The sequence below is a fragment of the Loxodonta africana genome, chromosome 6 (genome assembly GCF_030014295.1).
Source record: "Loxodonta africana isolate mLoxAfr1 chromosome 6, mLoxAfr1.hap2, whole genome shotgun sequence".
Taxonomy (NCBI): Eukaryota; Metazoa; Chordata; class Mammalia; order Proboscidea; family Elephantidae; genus Loxodonta; species Loxodonta africana.
In genome coordinates this window covers 11,786,026-11,807,205 of record NC_087347.1, presented here as the reverse complement: position 1 = coordinate 11,807,205, position 21,180 = coordinate 11,786,026, and the positions used below count along the sequence as shown (strand labels likewise).

Genomic DNA, 21,180 nt, shown 5'->3' with positions numbered 1-21,180 from the left:
CCTTAAGTCTGGTCTTTTTATGAGAATTTGAGGTCTGCATCCCACTCTTCTCCTGCTCTCTCAGGGATTCTCTGTTGTGTTGCCTGTCAGGGCAGTCATAGGTTATAGCCTAGCACCATCTAGCTCTTCTGGTCTCAGGCTGAAGTAGTCTCTGGTTTATGTGGCCTTTTCTGTCTGTCTTTGACTTTTACGATCTTAACACTTTGGAAAAGTACTGGGCAGTTATCATGATTGAATTCAGGTTATGGACTTTCAGCAAGAATACCACAGAACTAATGCCGTGTCTTTTCACTGCGTCGTGCCAGGAGGCACATGATGTCCGTGTGTCTCATTACCAGCCATGTCCCTTTGATCTCTTGGTTAAGGTGGTGTCTCCACTGTAAAAGTACTGTGTTTCCTCTTGTCATTCATAAATATTTTCAGGAGAGTAGGCATCTTTCTAAAAAGCTCCCCAGGTGATTCTAGTGTGGCAATAAGGTTGAGGCAGAAGGCTGCAGGAGGCTTGAGACATTAGGGTAGAATGAGGGGACTGAGGATGTTTTAATTGGAAAGTCTTGTCTCACCCAGAAGGAGTGAAGCTGGATGCTCAGGTGCAGAGTAGAGGAAAGGAGATTCAAGTGCCCTAAGGAATGTGGAGACGCTTTGAAATATTGGCTGCTAGGAGTTACTGGTTGGAAATTAGCCCTGTTTGAAGGAATGTCTCTGACCTGGGTCGAGGGCAGTGGAGCAGCATGACGTTTTAGTAAGGCAAGTGTGCACAGGTTCTGTCACTTTTTCTGCAGTGCTCAAAACCCTGGGAGCTGAAGGTAGGGCAAGTTCTCAGTAAAGGACACATAAGATGGTTTCCAGGAGCAAGAGACTTTGAGCCTTCCCAGAAGACTTTGACCTGTGCCGTCAAAAGCAGGTAGCATAGTCGTGAAGGAGCCAGCGAAGGGGGTAAAATGTGATGGTTTCAGCAGGTTGAAAAGAGCGTGTACAGTGTTTGAGGACCTGGAAGTGTGAATAGATTACTCAGAAGGTGGGAGGGGACAGGGAGGTGGCAGAGAGGAGGATGTGGTTGACAAAGTGCAGGCAGAGCAGAGATGGGGTCCGGGCATAGTTGTTTAATGTGGATGTTGAGGGAGGGGAAACCAAGTCAAGTCTAAACAAGACCAACCAAGTGTACTTGTTCCATGTGTGGTGTCCGCAGTAGTTCTTGCTGAATGAATCTCAGCTGAAAGGGCCTCATTTCTTGTGACATACTTCTTAAGCGTTGCCGGTCATCTTTAGGTACTACTTGGACTTTTTTCCTAACAAAAAACTTTGTTTTATCAACTTGTAATTGTCCGTGTAATGGGGAACAGACAGAAATCACAAATAGGTGAAATATATGTAGAACTAAAAGTCATCAATTGAAATGGGAACTTAACCTCTCTCATTTTTCAGAACTCTAACAAATAATAAAGCTGATGAAGTTCAGTTTTTTTATTTCATACTGGTGATTATTCTGTGTAGATGGTAATGATCATGGAAATGCCCAGAAAAAAGAACTAGAGGAGTCTGGAAGGCTCTTACCCGTCAATGCCATTGTCTGCTTCTGAGTAGCAGAGATTATCCCTTATAAATGTCACACCTCCATTCTTCAGGTTTGTACTTGGTCTTGTTTGTGGCACTGGTTTTCAAAGTGTGCTTGGGAGACCCACCTGCATCAGAATCACGTAGTTAGAAATCACTCTTAAAATTTGCAGGGGCAAGGATGTCTTGTGGAGAAGGGTTAAAGGGAGAAAGAGGCAGAAATGAGGAGATAAACCAGTTGGTATCAGCACAGAGAACATTTTGATGTATTTATCTCATCCCCCTGTATTTTTTTGCTTTTTTTCTTGCCCTTTTTTTAAAAACAAATGTAAAATATGGATTGTAAAAACATCCAAACAAGTCTGAAATAGACAAATACAGACTAAAACTGCCCTTCCTTATTCCTTTCCATAGGAATAAGTGTAAAATCACTGTGAGTTAGGTTGTAAATTCAGCATAGGGAAAATCACAACCGAATTTGCTTTTGGAAACCCCTAAATTGACCATAAACCAAAAAGAAAAAACAAACCCAGTGCCGTCGAGTCGATTCCGACTCATAGCGACCCTATAGGACAGAGTAGAACTGCCCCATAGAGTTTCCAAGGAGTGCCTGGCGGATTTGAACTGCCAACCCTTTGGTTAGCAGCCATAGCACTTAACCACTACACCACTAGGGTTTCCAAAATTGACCATACAGAACAGTATATAATGTAGGCATACTGTGTTTGAGACTGAACACAGCTGTATTTCCTCCAGCAGTGAAGCAGACTGCTCTTTCTTCAGGTGAACGCCAGATGCAGTTGTTGGCTTCCACTGGGCTCAGCTTGGGGAGGTGTCCACACTTTGAGTGGTACATGCTTGCCAGGACCCAAGCCCAGGGCATATGCTCATGAATTAAAATGGTCAGCATTATGAAATCAATCAGTTGGGCTCTTTCCTAGCTTCCCACCGTTAACTCTTTGTCAGGTAGACATTTGCTGTAATTCATTAGTTGGCCCCCTTCCTTTGAACTATACTTAATTGTTCACATCTCAGGTGATTTGTTTCTTTGCCTATTCTTAGAGAGAAGTCTGTTCTTATCCATTGCTGGACAGATATTTTGATTCCTAATTCTAACATTTTCCCCCTTTTTCTTTGTCAGTGGCTAGAAGCTGAGAGCAATTGTGGTCTTGCTTTGCCTATTCTCTGACCCAGCAGCCTGAGGGAAGCCAGGAGAAGGGAATAAGAGTTGGGCGTTTCTTTTCCCACTTGTGTGTGGTTGCCAGGAGTGGACCAGGTGGCAGTGCCCTTTTCTGGCCAGAGTAAGGGGTGGTTGCACGGGCTCTGCTTGGTGTAACGAGGCCTCCTTCTGGGTTTCTGCTGAGGTTGTTTTTGTTTGTTTGTTTTTTCCCTTTCAGCTTTCTTGGTGAGATGTTGCAAAGTTGTCTTTCCTTTCAGGTTCCTGTGTCCACACTACATCTTTTAGGAATTCCTTGACTTTATGGTAGGATACCATCACCCCTCCCTATATCCAGTCTTGATAGGCATTTTGTATCCCGGTGATAAGTATGCTTCTGTTTGGCCATTCACCAAGCGTGTTTGGAGCACTTGCCAGCACTTGGGCTCCCAGCAGAGACAGAAGAAAATAGAGCTTAACTGAGAAATCACAGGGAAAAATAGAATCATATACAACCATGAGAAATACTATGATGAAGAACGTGGCAGTAGGAGAATATATGATAGAATTTACCTAGAAAGACTTCTCTGAGGAAGTGACCGTTGAGCTGAGCAGTGATGGAAGGGTGGGAGTAGGCCAGGAGGTAGAGGGGGGGTGTGAGTGCAGAGAGCATTCTCGGAATAGGAAACCCCGTGTGCAGGGACCCTGAAGGAAGACCCGTGTGGCTGGGACGGTGGAGTATAGATAGCTTAGGGTAAGGTTAGAAAGATAGGACCAGGTCATGCAGGGCTGTGTAGGCCATATTAAGAAGGACTTTACTCTATCCTAAAAGTAATGGGCAACTATTGGAGGATTTTAAGCAAGGGAAGTGTCTGAATCATATTTGTGTTGCCAAAAGACCATTTTAGTTGAGCTCTGTGGAAAATGGATTGGAGGGGGTCAGAAGTGGTTACAAGGAAACCATTCAATAGCCTGTATAGTAATCCAGGCAAGGGTTAATGGGAACTTTTACTTGGGTGGTAATGCTAGAAAACCAAACCAAACCCATTACCATCGAGTCAATTCCGACTCATAGCGACCATATAGGACAGAGTAGAACTGCCCCCGTAGAGTTTCCAAGGAGCACCTGGTGGATTCGAACTGCCAACCTTTTGGTTAGCAGCCGAACTCTTAACTACTGTCTTACCAGGGTTTCCGGCGATGGTAGAGAAGGGGGATAAATGGATGGATTTGGGAGACTTGGTGATAGAATTAGAAGGAAAAGTTGAGGATACTAAAGTTTCTCACGTGTAATAGCATCAACAGTGGGGTACAGGAGAATGATTGGGGCAAGACCCTGAGCTCTGTTTTTAGACGCGCTAGTTTTCAGGTGCCTTGAGACATCCAAGTGGAGATGTTTCAGGTCAGCAGTTGAATAATGAATACTGGTATGGACCTGGATTAGAGATAGAAGTCTGAGAGGGATCTGCATTTAGGTAGTAATTAAAGAGTGAGTGTGAGTGAGATCACTTAGAGATTACAGAATGAGGAGAAGGCCCAGTACCCTGCCTTGAGGAATTCCCAGTATTTAAATAGGCTAGTTGAAGAGGATGTGCCAAAAAGGAGACGGAGAAGAAACAAACAGAGAGAGAACCCAAAACCAAACCCACTACTGGGGAGTCGATTCTGACCCATACCAACTCTACAGGACAAGGTAAAACTGCCCCATAGGGTTTTCAAGGCAGTAAATTTATACTGAAGCAGATTGTCACACCTTTCTCCCACGGAGTGGCTGGTGGGTTCAAACCTCCGACCTTTTGGTTGGCAGCCAAGCGCTTTAACCACACACCACCAGGGCTGCTTCTACCAGAGAGATAAGAGGGGAAATTAAGGTGGTGATGATCACAGAGGACAAGGAAAGAGAGGTTTTAAAAGGAGGGCGTAGTCAACAATGTCGCATGCCACTGAGTGCTCACATGTAATAAAGACTGAAAATTGTATTTAGTGGCATATAGGTCGTTGGTGACTAGCCAAAAGCCGGTAAAATACTAGGTGTGGAAGCCAAGTTTAGGGGGCAAGGGGGTGACTGAAAAGCAAGAGGAAAGAGCAGATGTAGGCAGGTGTTTTGAGAGGTTTAATTATGGAGTGGGTACTAGTTGAGAGAGAGCTTATTTGACTTTGTTCATGGGATTCTTGGTCCTGCTTAAAAACTGATAGGGAAAAAATCAGTTGGGAGGAAAAATTGAATATATGAGGAGATAACAGATGACATAAGTTCCTGAGAAGGTAGGACAGCTGGGATCCAAAAGGAAGTAGAGGATTAATATGGGTAAATGAGTATATGGGTAGCAGGTGATGGAATTTCCCTCCATGTTGAAAGGAAAGGAGGGGACGTTACAAGTTGCCATTCAGCCCAGAAAACAATAAATAGCTTTCTGATTATCTCCGTGCATTTCTCCTTCCTTCTTCCTCATGCACCTTTCGCTGTCAGAAGAGAGCATAGAGTAGGGTTTGAATCCAGATTCAGAATCACGTAATGGCTTCACAGAAGAGCATAAACTGAGTGAGGTGTGTGAAAAGTTGCTGAGGAATTTCAAAACTTCAGTTCAGCCAGAGGAGTAGAGGTTGCTGAGACCTACTATTCAGGGCCACTGGTGTAAAATCAACAGATAACACACTCAGAAAACATTTACTGACTACTTACTAAGTGTCATGTTCTTCCCTGTCAAAGAGAATCCTCTTAAGAATTAATAAAGGAGAGCTGAAAAAGCAACACTTCTAATTAGATTATAAGAAAACACTGCAGCTAAACTTTTAATCTTCTGGCCCGGAAAATTTACATTCTTGGGTACTTAAATTTGAATATGGGGTGATAAGCTGCTGTCAGAAATCTCTGAGGCATTACAGAGAATAAGATAGTAACGGTAGACCGCAAAGGGTAAAGAAAAACTCTGCTTAACATTGATTCTGAGTAAGGTTTCCCAGTGGGATTATTAGGAGGATGATTTCTAAGTATTTAAAGAAGAAAATAGACTCACGGTCTCCTCAACTTACGGAGACCACCGGCTCTGCCTGGCCTTCCCTCTCTGTGCTGTGGCCTGCAGACAGTAAGCTAGGGCAGGTGTGAGGACCGCCTCATTTGTTTGCCTTCTCTCAGGAATCGCTGTCCTGAACTGCCTTAAGTCCAGTGTCTAAAAGTCATTGTTTCATATATTTTATCCTATTTTTAGTCTTTTTGGAGGGAGTGGGGAAGTCACGCTGCTTCCTATTCCTCCATCTTGGCCAGAGTGGAAGCTCTTTAATGCTGATTGTCTTAGTCATCTAGTGCTGCTGTAACAAAAATACCTCAAGTGCGTGGCTTTAACAAAGAGAAATTTATTTCCTCACAGTAAAATAGGCTGAAAGTCCAAATTTAGGGTATCAGCTCCAGGGGCAGTCTTTCTCTCTCTGTCAGCTCTGGAGGAAGGTCCTTGTGATGGATGCATCAGTCTTCCCTTGGTCTGGGAGCATCTCAGCACGGAGACCTCAGGTCCAAAGGATGTGTGCTCTGCTCCCCACACTGCTTTCTTGGTGGTATGAGGTCCCTGTCTCTCTCTGCTCACTTCTTTCTTTTATATCTCAAGAGGTTGCCTTAAGGCACGATCCAATCTTGTAGATTGAGTCCTGCTTCGCTAACACAACTGCCACCCATCCTCCTGCATTAACATCATAGAGGCAGGATTTACAACAGGTAGAAAAATCACAGGACACTGGGAACCATCACCCAGCCAAATTGATACACACATTTTTGGGGGGGACACAGGTCAGTCCATGACACTGGCACCTTAGCTTTGTAGTCAAAGCCTTTTCAGCTTCATTTTCCACTCTCTCCCTTCCTCTGTCCACATCTCTCCTCTGCCACACGCTGTTCTTCTCTCTCTCGCTTATCCCTGGTTCATGCGTTCCTTTCCCCCGAATCACCTTTTCCCCAATATTTTGTCAGAGTCTCTCCGTTCTCAGGGTCTGCTCGATCCCCTCTTCCGTGACATCCCCCCATTCAAAGAGGAATTGAAGTCCCTGGTTGAGCCTTTTCTCCCTGTCCTGTGTCTGTCAGGGTTTCAGTGTACGTGTTGCCTATACGTCGGCCTTCCCTGCGGAGCATGCGTGTGGGCTCCACACATGCTCCTGAGGGTAGGGTCGGGGTGTGCCTGCCCTTGGGTAGTTCTGTAGGTGAGAATAGAGACAGGAGGTATTTAACAGAGGGAGGCATGTAGGATGGTTTTTAGAATGTTTTTTTTCTCCTCTTCCCCCCCACCCCTTCAAAACCAGGCTACAGAAGAAGTTTCCAAAAACCTGGTTGCCATGAAGGAAATCCTGTACGGCACAAACGAGAAGGAGCCACAGACGGAGGCAGTGGCACAGCTTGCTCAGGAGCTTTATAACAGCGGCCTTCTCAGCACCCTGGTTGCCGACTTACCGCTCATCGACTTTGAGGTGGGAAGTCAGTTTCTTACTTTTCAAAAACAATCTTTTTCCATGTGTTCTCTCCTTGGAAGCTTCTTCGGGTTCCTGGTGAGCCCTCGGCACAGGGGTTCCTGCCCTCTGGATGCCTGCTTGGCTGCCTGCCTTGTTCGCAGAACCAGGGCAGGGACCCATGGGGGTTTCAGGCCCGTCCCAAGGCTTCTACCCCCTATTTCACCACATCGTATATGAAGTTCCTTAGGTAGTCACCGTGCCCTTTTATTTAGGCTATATTTAAGAAACAGCTGTTAAATCTTGGAGCACTATAGCGGATTGCGGAAATCCTCGTGGCGTAGTGGTTAAGTGCTGTGGCTGCTAACTGAAAGGTGGGCAGTTTGAATCCACCAGGCGCTCCTGGGAAACTCTATAGGGCAGTTCTACTCAGTCCTCTAGGGTCGCTTTGAGTCAGAATCGACCCAGTGGCAGTGGGTGTGGGTTATTTGGTTTTTATACTGGATTGCATATAATTCATTTGCCCCTGGCTCTTAAAAAATAAATAATCTAAAGAAGATCATAGAAAGTTAGAATTTTAGAGGTAGATGAGCTCTTAGAGAAAGTCCAGTTAGTTACACAGTAGAAATTGTGAGAGTTGGAACTGGATGGAGCTGCCGTGTTTTTATGGGTCTTGCAAGTTTTCTGCCTTCGACCGGGTGCAGTTTTAACACTTTCCTGTCACATTTAGTGGAAAATATGTGAGTTTTCCTTATCTCACAGGCTTCCTCCTTCCACAGGTTCCAGCTTTTGCAGATTTGCTATATCTATTTATTTTATAGCAGAGACCATAAACCTTTGCCTCACATGGGTTTTGTTTGCTCAGCAGTGCTTTCAGATTTTTTAATTCATATAACATTTAAAGAGCAGATTTTATATGCAGTTCTCAGTTTCTCATTTCTTTGTCTCAGGCAACGGTGGGCCTGTAGTCCTCTGTGGCCCCTCACGGAGCCCAGCAGCAGCCAGCCTCCACACGGGGCCTCCACAGACAGCACAGCTTGCTTTCTCCCGAGGGGCCGGCGAACCCCTGTGCGTTTCTTGCCTGGCCCTGGGAGGCATTTGGGATTGTTGCTTAAGCTTTCACAGCTGGGTCATGCCATGTTAAATAACGGTGAATTTAACCGTGAGAATAATGGTCTGAATGAAGGCGCTAGCTCAGTCAGGGGGCATATGTGGTACTGCGGGGTCTGGCATGGTGAGGTACAATCTTCCCTCTGCCTCTTTGTTGTGGGTGTGCTTTCTTTTAAGCCCCAGAGTTTATCAGCCTGAGTGACTACGTGTCTGTACAGATGTTTCAGGGGAGAAAATGATAGACAAGTAACCAGATTAAATTTTGAGGAGGGGTGGGAGGGTGTGGTTCATAGATTATTAGAATATAATATACTGTTAATAACAAATATAATATTAATAACAAAATTTTTTTATCGAGAGAAGGTAAAGTTTTATTTCTATCCTACTGTAGAGCAAATAGAAGAACTAGGTTATTTCAGTGTACATAGCTGATTTCATGTATTATTAATAGTGCATCAAATTCTAACAGTTTTTATTTCCTCTGAGAAGCTGGGCACCGGCTGAAACACCTAGTTCCTCCTTTGTCAGCCTCTACCCACCTTGCTTCCCAACCTGGACACAGAATTTAATATTCATTTGGAACTTTGGAGACATCAATCTAAAAAAAAAAAGCGTGTGCCCTTGAGACCAGTTCTTAGAGATTTCATCTCTGGTCCTGACGTGATGCCCCGAGGTGATCTCTCTGTGTGCGCTTCAGGCTGGGTGCCGGAAAGCTGGCACATTGCTCGCTTCCCTGCAGGCTGGTCAGCCATTCCAGAGCACCTCTTAGAGCTCAGTTTCCCGTTTATTAACTTCTCACGCAGCTTTTTGTTTGTAAGGTTCCACAGATGGCAACAGTATCCATCTGTTTGCTTAATAAAATACAGTGAAGTAATTAAGTTCTGATCCTGCGATACTTCGCACCTTCCTTATTAATCCGCATAAAGTTTTTCCTAAGGAGACCTAGTCTAGGGGGGCAGGAGGTGTCTACCTGCCATTAAAGCTAAGCTGCTGACAGAACGTCTTCTGTGTTACTAGCAGGGTGCAGTTCCCTTCCCTCTCCCTCCATCATGTAAAAGGAAAGTAGTGGTTACCACGTGAGCATCATCCTGGTAGAAGCTGCTGGTTCCTTTAGGAAGGATTCAGGTCCCTGTACGTTGTGAGCCTGTAGCAGGGTTTTGTTGTTGGTATCTGAGTCAGCATTATTCTGAGTTAGACATGTTAAAATAATACATGGAATGTAGTGAGATTTCACTTTGTCAACACATTGTTCTTGTTAAAAATAGTCAGCTATTAAAACTTAGAATTTGGAATTGTAAATAAAGAGATAAAACAAGAAAATAATGTTTATGAATGTGTTAAAGTCAGATATTCAGTGACAGCTATAAATATACAATGCCTTGATTTGAGTGTATTTGGGAGGGCAGGTGGGTGTTTTTATGTTTAGTCAGATAAATATTTTAATGATTGTGTTCCTAATAGGGCAAAAAAGACGTGGCTCAAATTTTCAACAATATTCTCAGAAGACAAATTGGTACAAGAACTCCTACAGTTGAATACATCTGCACCCAACAGAATATTTTGTTCATGTTATTGAAAGGGTATGTACCATGTAATAAAATTTATATTCTTAGTTCAAAAATAAAAGAAAGATTACCTTGATCAAAGCCAGGGGGTGAATGTGGGGGAAGCATTGTTGTCTGTGGTTTGGTCAGCTCATTTTTCACAAATCGTGAATAAACTCATCTCCTTAGAATTCAACCTCTGAGCTAAATTGAATCTGAAAATGCCCAACTAATGGAAGTTTTATGTTAGGTGATTTCTGGGCCTTAGAATTCACGAATCAAACATGACTGAAGAAAGAAAACAAGGTGTCTGTGGTCTTATTTCTATTCTGGAAGATAAAACATTTGAATTTTGTTAAAATGTCAGTTAAACCGTGTGTTTAAAGGCCTCCCTGGGTGTTGGTGCACACTGTAAAGGAGATAAGAGCTGCCTAGGAGAGGAAGCCTGAGGGCCAGCTAGCTTCCCTTTGTTAAGTCAACCCAGGCTGTGTTGATGAGGCCACAGCCTTTGCTGATAACTGTGTGTGGCCATTTACTAGACCCACTTAATTTGGTAATTCACAGCGCATCTTCCTGGAGCTAGTATTGGCCTAAGCAGACATTTACGTTTGAGTAGTCTGTCAGTTTAAAAAACAAACAAAACCAAAAAAGCCTAAAAACTAAAACTTTGAAAACACAATTCTTCTTCCTCGTCACTGAGCCTCCCTGATTGGAGAGTAATCACCTGCGGTTCACACGCTGGGGATGGTGTGCGTCCCTTTGTCCCTTTGTCCGAGCATTTGGGTTGTTCTGTTAAATTGGTGGGCAGACATGTGACTGGCATGAGCTCTGACGTGAATCAGCTTGCTCTCCTACCCCTCGCTTTATAGCTTGCCTCATTCTGATCCCTATCTCTGCGGTTTAACACTCCCCCAGGTTCAGGCTTGTTTAGGCAAAGCATGAGTCGGTGTACGTGCTGCTTTCAGGTATTCGGTTTCTAAGCCTCCGTGGTGCTGCTGCTTCAGATGGTGGTATATGGCGCTTTTGGCGTCCGAGTGTTTGCTGTATCAATCCAGCGTTGCATGTGTGAACAGGTAGTGGGGAGTCTGCAATGTTGGTGCTCTCAGAGCGGCTTTCACATGACTTGGTGTGTTTTTAAAGCCAGTATTGCTTTTTCCATAGAAGCCAATGTTTATTAAAATTCCATAAATTAGTCAACACTACCGCAATTTCCTTTAGAGTTTTTCTTTAGAGTTTACTTTAGCCGGAAGCACCATACGAACATTTTAAAATGCAAATTGAGATACAATTTAAAGAAAAAGTTTTCAGCTCTCATCTGAGCTAGCCAGAGCACTCAGCCAGGGAAGAGAGGAGGAGAAACATGGAGATGCAACTGGTGTGGGATCCAGTGGGAGCTTTCCCCTCCCCCTTTAGCCTTTATGGTGGAAAATACACATCAAACGAGAGGGAATAATACAGTCGTCACCCAGCTCCAACATTGTTAACATTCTCTTATCCTTGTTTCACCTGTTCCTTGCTTCCTTGTGTTGTCACCCACATGTAACACCACTTCAGTGTGCCTCCCTAACACACAGTACCTATCAGGATTTTTTCTTAACGTAGTCACAGCACCAGCTACAAACCCGACAGTATCTAATGCCCAGTCACTTTTTACATTTCCTTGATGTCCACAAAAAGGTCATTTAACAATTTGTTTCATTTAGTTCAGATTCCAAAGAAGGCCTACAAGCTGAATTGGATTGATATGACCCTTAGCTCTCTTTTCGTCTATAATAACTACCTGCCTGCCTTCTCTCCCCACCCCCCAACACTTTTTTTTTTTTTTTTTTTTCATTTTTGCCATTGGTTGAAGCAGCTGGGTCATTTGGTAGAAAAAGCCCCTATTTTGGATTAGCATCCCTGAGGTTTCGTTTAACATGCTCCTCTATCCCCTTATTTCTTCAAATTTGTGATTAGATCTAGATCTTCGTATACTGCGCTTCATGTGTCCATGCTGTGTACTCCCTATCGGGCGACACTGGTGGTCCCATTGTAGCGAGGAGAGTGATCGGTGGGTTCAGGTGCTGTCAGTCTGGCCTGTCCATTATACAGTTTCCCATTAGCCTGTCACCTGCTGACACATTTAACACATGGGGAAAGGATGAGAGCATTAGGAGATTCTGAATCCAGGTGAGGACCCTCAATGGATAGTGAAGTCAGCAGGTGACAGGTTGATGGGAACCTTTCTTCACCAATGACTTAGTTATCCCAAAAGACAAGCAGTGTGAAAAAGATAGAATAAATGCTTGATTCTTTCCCTTTATCAATTTTGACTTTAACGAGTATGCTATTGTTTCAAGCATCACTGTGAACTGAAGTTCATGTCCGAATCGTCCCTTAGGTAGGCCAGTGGGAGCTTCTTCAGGGTGGTTCCCGTGTCCTTTTGTCAGAACTCCATTAGTCTTTACTAGCTTCCTTACTTTCTGGCTCAAGGTGTCCCTTGTTCATTTTGTACTCTTACTGCCTCAGACCTGGAACAGGTCAAAGAGCCTTTTGACATTTTGTACTTCAGTTGATTAATTAGTTTAGACTACTTCCATACAATGTAATCATCTGCTTAGGCTATAAATACTTTGATGTTAGATATTTTGGGAGCCCTGATGGTGATGGTTAAGCACTCAGCTGCCAACCAAAAGGTCAGTGGTTCAAACCCACCAGTCATGGGAGAAAGATGTGGCAGTCTGCTTCCATACAGACTTACAGCCTTGGAAACCCTACTGGGTAGTTCTACTCTGTCTTATAGGGTCATTATGAGTTGGAATCAACTCAAGAGCGACAGGTTTGATGTGCTTTGTTTTGTTTTGTTTTGTTTTGTTTTATTTTGTTTTAAATACTGCCAGTAGGAGTCCTCGTGGAGTAGTGGTTAAAGTGCCTAGCTGCTAACCAAAAGGTCAGGGATTCAAACCTACTAGCTGCTCCCTGGGAGAAAGATGTGGCAGTCTGCTCCCATAAAGATTTACAGCCTTGGGAACCCTGTGGGGCAGTTCTACTCTGTCCTGTAGGGTCACTATGAATCAGAATCAAGTTGATGGCATGGGTTTGGTTTTGAGTTTTGTACTGCCAATGAGTAGCCTTGGTGGAGCAGTGGTTAAGGGCACTCAGCTCCTAACTGAAAGCAGTATAAAACCAAAACCAAACCCACTGTCAAGTCGATTCCGACTCATGGTGACACCGTAAGACAGAGTAGAGCTGCCTCAGAGTTTCCAAGGAGTGCCTGGTGGATTCGAACTGCTGACCTTTTGGTTAGCAGCTGAACCTCTTAACCACTACGCTACCAGGGTTTCCAGTATAGCTCCCCCAAAATATTTAACATGAAAGTAGTTATAGCCACAGCAGATAATTCAAACCCACCAGCCAAGCCACTCCATGGGAGGAAGACGTGGCAGTCAGCTTCCGGAAAGATTACAGCCTTGGAAACCCTGTGGGGCAGTTCTGTTCTGTCCTGTAGCATTGCTGTGAGTCAGAATCGACTTGAGGGCAGTGGGTTTGGTTTTTTGTTATACAGCCAAATTTTAGTATGCATTTAAAAATATGTAATCTTGTTGCTGGTGTTACACTGCATTTGGAGGCAATAGTGTGTTTTTTGAGGTTTTTTTACTGGCAATTTAAATGTTAATGTGCTTTCTACTCTAGTGCTAATAGATTGTAGAGCATAACCATTTGCCTTGTACTCACTGGTTTATGGTTTACTCATTTAAGGCAAGCTTGACAAGCCTTCATCGAAACCTGCCCAGCTTGTTATACCAAACTGTCTTTCCCCTTGTCCTTCTCGTCTCCTGCCTACTAAAGATTGGCCATTTTGTGACAAACATTCTGATCCACCCAAGAGCCAGTCAGCGTCTAGGTTCCAAGCCATAGTGATGCAAAAGAATGTTGCTCTCTGATGAGCATGGGCACAACCAAAGATAGTGAGTGAGTCCTACAGGACTTCACAGGGAAACGTGCAGGTTTGGTGGGTAGGACAAAGGTTAGCGAAAGAGATGGGGCTTAAGATGGTTTAGAATTTGCAGGAAAACCCTGGTGGCATAGTGGTTAAGTGCTACGGCTGCTAACCAAGAGGTCAGCAGTTCAAATCCACCAGGCGCTCCTTGGAAACTCTGTGGGGCAGTTCTACTCTGTCCTGTAGGGTCGCTATGAGTCGGAATCGACTCGACAGCAATGGGTGGGTTTTGGAATTTGCAGAGACAGAAAAAGAGAGAAGACATCCTACTGGCACGTCACTGAGGACAAAGGCACAGGGGCAGGAGTGGTTACAGTGTGATTGGCCACAATAAGGAGAACATCCGGAAGCTTTATGACAGTGGGAGATGGCATTGTCCCAGAGGAGTAGGTCTGATGAGGGGAAGGCTGGACAGCCAGCCCAGGGGTTTGCCTTTATTTGATTAGCGAGAGGCAGAGTCTTAAGCTCAGAGTGGGAAGCGCTATTGCTAGGCTTGTGTGTAGGGTGCATTTGTTAAGGCAGAACTTGAACAAAGACGCTGACTAGGAGGCCATTGCATGGTTCTGGGTGCGAATCGATGCAGCTGTGGAAGGGAGAGAGAAAATGAACATAAGATGTTTCAAAGCACCACTTGATGGCGACACTGAAATGGGAAGATACGGAGTAGATAAAGGAAGGCATAGAACTGTGCTATCCAGTACAGTACCTCCAAACCATGTACAATTACTTTTTTCAATTAATATAGCTAAGAACAACAGCAGCATGTTGCTGAGAGTCTTGGAAATAGCATTCTGGGTACTGGATCAAAGCAAAGCAGAGATGCTGTGTGCTTGAATAGGCCTGTTGAGATACTGTGACTTTCTGAATTTGGGTTCATCTTTTTAAATGTTTATAAATTTAGAACAAAATCGGGCTTTGTTTGTTTGTTTTATATTTTGATTCAGCTTTTAGTTGAGAACACCACATGTAAAACTAACCCCTACGTGTGGTGGTGTGACCTCATTATTACTTTTCAGATCTTTTAGCTTAAACAGTGAGCTGTTGTTACACCGTCACTCTGTGTTTGTATGTGTGGTCATTGGCTGTTGCTTCCTTTGGGATGAAGCAGTCATCACCAACTAGAGTGTGTGTGTACACTGTAGTGTAAACTCTCCTGAGTGTGTGTTCCTCTCTGAGAGAAAAATGCCCATTGTAACTGCTGTTTCACGTGGCTGCTTAGTCGGGATGCGTGTCTGAAAACTTCTGTTCAAAAGATTCAGAGTGGCCCGTGTTGGAGCAGTCACACTTGTTTTTTCTTTTTGCAGGTATGAGTCTCCAGAAATAGCTCTAAATTGTGGAATCATGTTAAGAGAATGCATCAGACATGAACCGCTTGCAAAAATCATTTTGTGGTCAGAACAGTTTTATGATTTCTTCAGATATGTGGAAATGTCAACATTTGACATAGCTTCAGATGCATTTGCCACGTTCAAGGTAACGTTTATCAAAACGGTACAATTCCAAACAGACTTGCAAGTCAGATATCCAGGCATGCTGCTTTTCCTAAGCCAGTTCTGCCCTCCTGGTTTACACACAGCTGCCCTCTAGTGGGAAGAGAGAAGATAGAGTTTACATGTGTTTGTGTGGCTCAGGTTTACGCAGGGCGTCACATCCTAAAAGGGGTGGAGAAGTTAGATTCTAAAGTCTGTCTTACAGGCAACAGTCCTGTGTGGTCAAAATGATACTTTAAAATTACCTGTTAAGTACAGGGTACAGGTTATACAGCTATACAGCAAGTCTAACAACAACATACTGCAGCAGTGCCTTTGGTTAAGCACCAGATGAAGACGTTCGCTTCTGTTCAGGGGCCATCCTGGTTTGAAATACACGTGTTCAAATGCAAGCACATTTAGGACAGAGGTGTCCACATTGTGACCGACTGAGGGAGCAGCGGGCTCCCTCTCTCATCTCATGCTCACGCCAGAGCACATTTATTACCGTGGGAGGCAGAACCAGCTGCGCTACTCAAATCCTCTACCCCCTCCCCCCGCCCACCTCACCTCCCTTGTTAGACGGTTGTATAAATTATAGGAACATATGATGCAACTCTATTGTATAACATGCACATTTTTGTTTTTAATTGCAAGGTTCTATGCTGTTTAAAGTATATAAATAAAGCGGTACTCTTTATTGTTTTCACGGTGGGGACAAGCCTTTATATGCTATGTTCCTTATATGAAATGCCTGATCTTCACAGACTTCATAAGTGAATATTGAGAGCTATTATTTTAATATAATCAGAATTCAGTGTACTAACACATAGACTACCATGCTCAAAACCATGAACACTCTGACAGTGAGAAGTGGCCGCTTTTCTTGTGACGACTCAGTTTTATATTTATAAAGAGCCTCTGGGAAAATACATGCCTCAGCCCTTAAGATGGGGTGAAAGCCTAAGATGGGGTGAAAGCCTGGGGGACCTGGTCATGAGGGTTTCACATTAAACGAGAATAAGGTGTAGGAGGTGCCCAGTGATTTCTGTCCCAAAACAATTAAAAAGGGTGTCAGAAGCATTAGGTAAGACCTCAGATATTTATATGTCAGCACGCAAAGCAAAACGAAGTGAATTGAGATTATAACATAGAGTGGAAAATATGATGGCTTAGGTATCTTTGAAATTGATGGGATAGGACTCATGATTAGAAAGAATACACAGATGGAAGGGTGTCCCCCATTCAAAAGCAGCAGACCTGTTAGGGTGGAAGGTGTAGTAGCACCGTGTGTCAAGAAGATAGACCTGTGTGGAAGGAAAGCCATGTGCCTGAGGGGGGAACACAGGGGCACAGGAGGGAGAGAGGAGCGGCTGTGGTGTGGGGAGAATGCACCCAGCCCCCAGCCACACAGAGGGCATGGATGATACACTCCTAGCACAGATGGCAAGATTCGCCAAGAGGTGAGATACGCCGGTCATATAAGTCACAATATGGGACAAAGTCTTGATTGGCCTTGCTGATAATTTCATCTCAATTCAGATGGCTTCTTTGAATTAAATTCTCACCAAGGAGATGATGATCACGAGGGAGTAATTATAGGAAAAGCAACCCTGTCAGGTCATGGTTGCCAGGAAGGGAAGGACGGCCAGAGCCAGGCAGGTAGTGTCTACTTGAAGAAGGGAGACTTCACAAAGCCACTTAGGGTTCTGTGCATGAGCTATAGAAGGGAGAGTCTTAAGAAGCTAACTTGGATTGTGTATCCCAGGGGATCGTGATTACATAGAAAGGGGAGAGCTATTTAAAGAGGCACCTGAACAGAGAGCTGTCCCAGAGATAAAACGAAGTCACTCCCATAAGGAAGACCATATATGTGAAAGAGGTACAGACCTACCATCGTCATCTCTGGATGGCTAACCTACCAGACCCACCTGAAGCTGCTTTCCTCCTCCTCTGTGAAAGGAACTGCAGTCAGAGCCAGGAGAAGGACCAGAGGCTAGCCCCCAGCTTTCACCGCTGCACGCCAAAGGTGCCCACGTGGAGGACGGAGAGCAGCTCGTCTCCTGGTTGGATTCCATCACGTGGCAGAGAATGACATCTGTGTCATGGAAAAAGAGACTGGCTGTGTGGTGCTGCTCTCCTTTAAGAATGTGACAAGAGCCATCTCCCCAGAAAATGCACTCTGCACACAGACATTTTCAGACAAATGCAGCTCAGCCATAGCCCTGGAGTGAAAGCCCCAGAACAGGTGCTGAGTCTTAAGGGAAATTAAAGCTACCTGCTCTGAGTATCTCTAATAGTCTTGGCATGAAGGAATGGGTACTGAGATAAAAAAGGGCCAGGTATCGTTAGTGATTTTTTTTTTTTTCTTTTTTGAAGAATTAAGTAGATGGGGAGGGGCATCAGAAGGCCAACATGTATATTTCCAATCTTCCAGTGTAAAAGAAGGTAGACTTCCCAGAGAGGCTAGTGGAGCTTAGAGCTTGATGTTACTCCCATGTAAGGTTCTAGAAAGTATTTCTAAAGAGATGATTTCTGAGCGTTTTGGAAAGGAAGCTGTGTACCCACAGCTAACATGGATTCATTAAGAGTAAGTTCAGCCCTATTAATCTCATAGATGCCAATAGATCAGGGTGGGTAAGAGTGTGGCTGCCTGGGTTCATATCCCAGCTCAGCCAGTGATTTGTAGCCTCAGTTTCCTCACCTGTAAAATGGGGGTAATAATGCTAGTCTGTCAGGATTATTGTGCCTCTGCACAGTATGTGTGTGCAGTGAATAACTATTAAAATTACCCTTTTGTGACGATGAGACTATGCTAGACATTGAATACTTACACAGATATATCCTCATGGAAACAACAGAAAAAGATGAGCTAGATGGAGTTTCGGTATAGTAGACACACGACTGTTTGAATGCTGTATCCACAAAGTGCTGGCGGATGGATTGCTGTCACCCTGGAAAGAAGTGTCCATTAGGCCCCCGCTCAGCCCTGTCCTTTTGAACATTTTCATTAGCAACTTAGATAAAGGGTGACAAGGCATACTTCTCAAATTGATAGCTAATAGCCATGATAGGAAAGATAGCAGGTAACAGTGGATATAAAAATAAGGATCCATAAAGACCCAGAGAGGCCAGAGTATAACAGGATGAGATTAAGTGTAGATAACTGAAGTCTTCCTCTTGAGGACACACCTGTATAAATATGAGATCAGGGGAATAAGGCATAATAATAAAAGTTAATAATTACTAAATTTAATGGTTACCAGTGTAATAATTTTTGAGACACAAGTAATTCTGTGTCATGCTTACTCAACCCTATGAAGGAGGTATGTTATTATCTCCTTTACAGATGAGGAAACTGAAGCCTAGAGATGTTGCATAAAAGTCAGACAATAAATGGGAGAGCCAGAATTTGAACCCAGGCAGTCTGACTACAGAGCCCATCCTGAGTAAGCAAAAGGCTGTATTCATCCAGTAAAGTTAAACTGTATGATGCTGCTGCCCCCGAAGCCACATGTGAGCAGGTAGCATGTGACCTAGGAGCTCAATGATGGTCTCACTCGACTGTAAGCTATCAGGTGACAGCACATGAATGTGTTTTGTTCCAGGCACTACGCTCTGAGAGGCACGTAGACACAGGAATGACTTTCAGAAGACAGTAGACAATGAGGGGCTCAGAGCCTGGTCACTGGAGGAGTGCTTAAAGGAGCTGGAGGAGAGAGGACTCAGTAGGGACTTGATTAGAGGGCTCTGCTTGGATCTGGAATGGGGTCCTGTAGACACTGGATTAAACTTTCTGTTGGCTCTGATGGTTTCTGGAAATTACCTGGGGATAGGTTTTGACTTTAGCATCAGGAGAACACTCGAACTCTAACAGCTCCATAAGTAAACCACAGTTGCAAGAATCGAGTTCCTTGTCCTTAGACATAGTCAATCATCAAGTAAGAAATTGGGCCAAAAAGTCAAACTTGACAAGACTCTATGAAAATAAGCCCCCTGGGTTAGCAGTATTTCTTCAGGGATTTCAGGGCTGTCTTTGTACTTGATGTTTAGAGCCCAAACTTATATACCTTTCAGGGTTTTTTTTTTTTTTTTTAATTCAGCCCTCCCTAAATTTTGGCTATTTAATCTGCTGGACTTGGGATATGGGCCCTGGTATTTCTCCAGGTTATATCAGGGCCTTGGATCACTGGGATCCAGGTGGGTGGGAGATGAGAAATCCTTTTTTTCTTCCCTCTGCTGGCTCCTCTAGCACCTCTGCTGGTCTGGGCCCACATGTACCCAAGGTGCTGGGTGCTGGACAGGCACTGACTACTTGTCCCTTTCTATCCCACTGAGTTAATTCTGGTTTGAGTGCCCCAAAACTTTTAGCTTCAGTTCGTGGGCTAAAGTTCCCTCTCCTCTCTCAGGAGTCATACCCATACCCCCACCTCCTTCCTTTCCCAGCTTCTTGCCAGCCCTTTTTCCCATGCTCCTTCTTCCAGCTTCTCCTTTTCTGCTCGTGTTTTGCCTCCTCCCTTTAGGCCCTAGAAGGGCCCTTCCTAACAAAGGACTCTCATCCCCTCATGCCCTGGAATCCGCACTGGGATCTGTCTCCTACTTCAACTGCTGTCCCCAGGCCACTGACAGTTGATTCTTGGACCCAAGCATCTAAACTGACAACTGTGTCCTGAGGTTCCTGGTCTCCGTAAACCAGGTGATAACAAATAGAACCTTACCCCCCAGATGGGGGGATCCCCCTTTTACAGACAGTCTAACTAGCTTCTTTCCTCCTGCTTGTGATACATCCTTCAGAGAAAATAGTCACCTTACACAAACCTTCAGCAAAGTTCTGCTGAAAACTGTTTATGCCTGCAGAGCTCTTGCTTTATAGAGTGGATCCCGCCTCCAGCCCCAGTCACTGACCACAGCCGAGAGCCAGCATCTCCAAGAGCCCTCTCCATTGGCATTCTCGTTCATCAGAGCAGAGAGTGAGGGATTTCTTTCTTTCCCCGTACTTACTCATGTTGGCCTCCAGGGCAATTTAGCCACAAAAAGTAGACGTGACATTCAGTTTCCCATGGATCCTGACACATTCATCCCATAACTCGTTCATTCAATTCAGTCAACAAGTCTGAGTGCCTGCCCGGTGTCAGGCACTGTCCTTATGTGCTGGGACACAGCAGTGGTCCATGCACACAAGTCCTGGCTGTGGCCTCACATGGGGCGGCCAGCCGCAGACGTACAACGGCAGCGCGTTACGAGGTGTTACATACTCTTTAACAAACATGCACTAAGTGCCTTCTGGGCCAAATTACTCACCTTAAAGTTCTTGTGTTTCTCTCTTTTTTGCATCTGACTCCATAAACCAATATTGTTGCTGTTCGGTGCCCTCGAGTTGGTTCCGACTCATGGCAGCTCTGTGTACAGCAGAACAAAACACTGCCCGATTCTGCATCACCCTCAGAATCAGTGCTGTGCTTGAGCCCACTGTCAGAGCCACTGTGTCAGTCCATCTCGTTGAGCGCGTCCCTCTTTTCCGCTGACCCTCTACTTTACCAAGCATGATGTCTTTCCCCAGGGACTGATCCCTCCTGACAACATGTCCAAAGTATGTGAGACATAGTCTCACCATTCTTGCCTCTGAGGAGCATTCTGGTTGTACTTCTTCCCAGACAGACCTGTTCATTCCTCTGATAGTCCATGGTGCATTCAATATTCTTCGCCAACACCACAATTCAAAGGTGTCCGTTCTTCTTCGGTCTTCCTTATTCGCTCTCCATCTGTCACATGGATACGTGGCGACTGAAAACGTACCAGTATGCTAGGATAATATCTGTTCTTCTACCACTTCCATCTCTTTTTCCATATGGGGAAACCTTGTAGCTACGCCTTGCCAAATTCTTAAGGGTACTTAAAATAAACTCCAGGTTTTCTAAGTTTGCCTGTTGAGTCCCC

The 21,180-nt window shown here is 44.5% G+C and overlaps 1 protein-coding gene across 4 annotated transcripts in view; it reads left to right on the top strand.

Moving 5' to 3' along the window:
- Positions 1 to 21,180, top strand: part of CAB39 (calcium binding protein 39) — an 84,652-nt gene that overhangs the window by 53,097 nt on the left and 10,375 nt on the right. For all 4 annotated transcript variants that reach the window (XM_064286569.1, XM_064286567.1, XM_003417918.4 and 1 more), the window contains exons 3-5: positions 6,998 to 7,162; positions 9,713 to 9,831; positions 15,079 to 15,247. In XM_064286569.1, the coding sequence (XP_064142639.1) occupies positions 6,998 to 7,162; positions 9,713 to 9,831; positions 15,079 to 15,247 (453 nt within the window). The remainder of the gene's footprint in view (positions 1 to 6,997; positions 7,163 to 9,712; positions 9,832 to 15,078; positions 15,248 to 21,180) is intronic.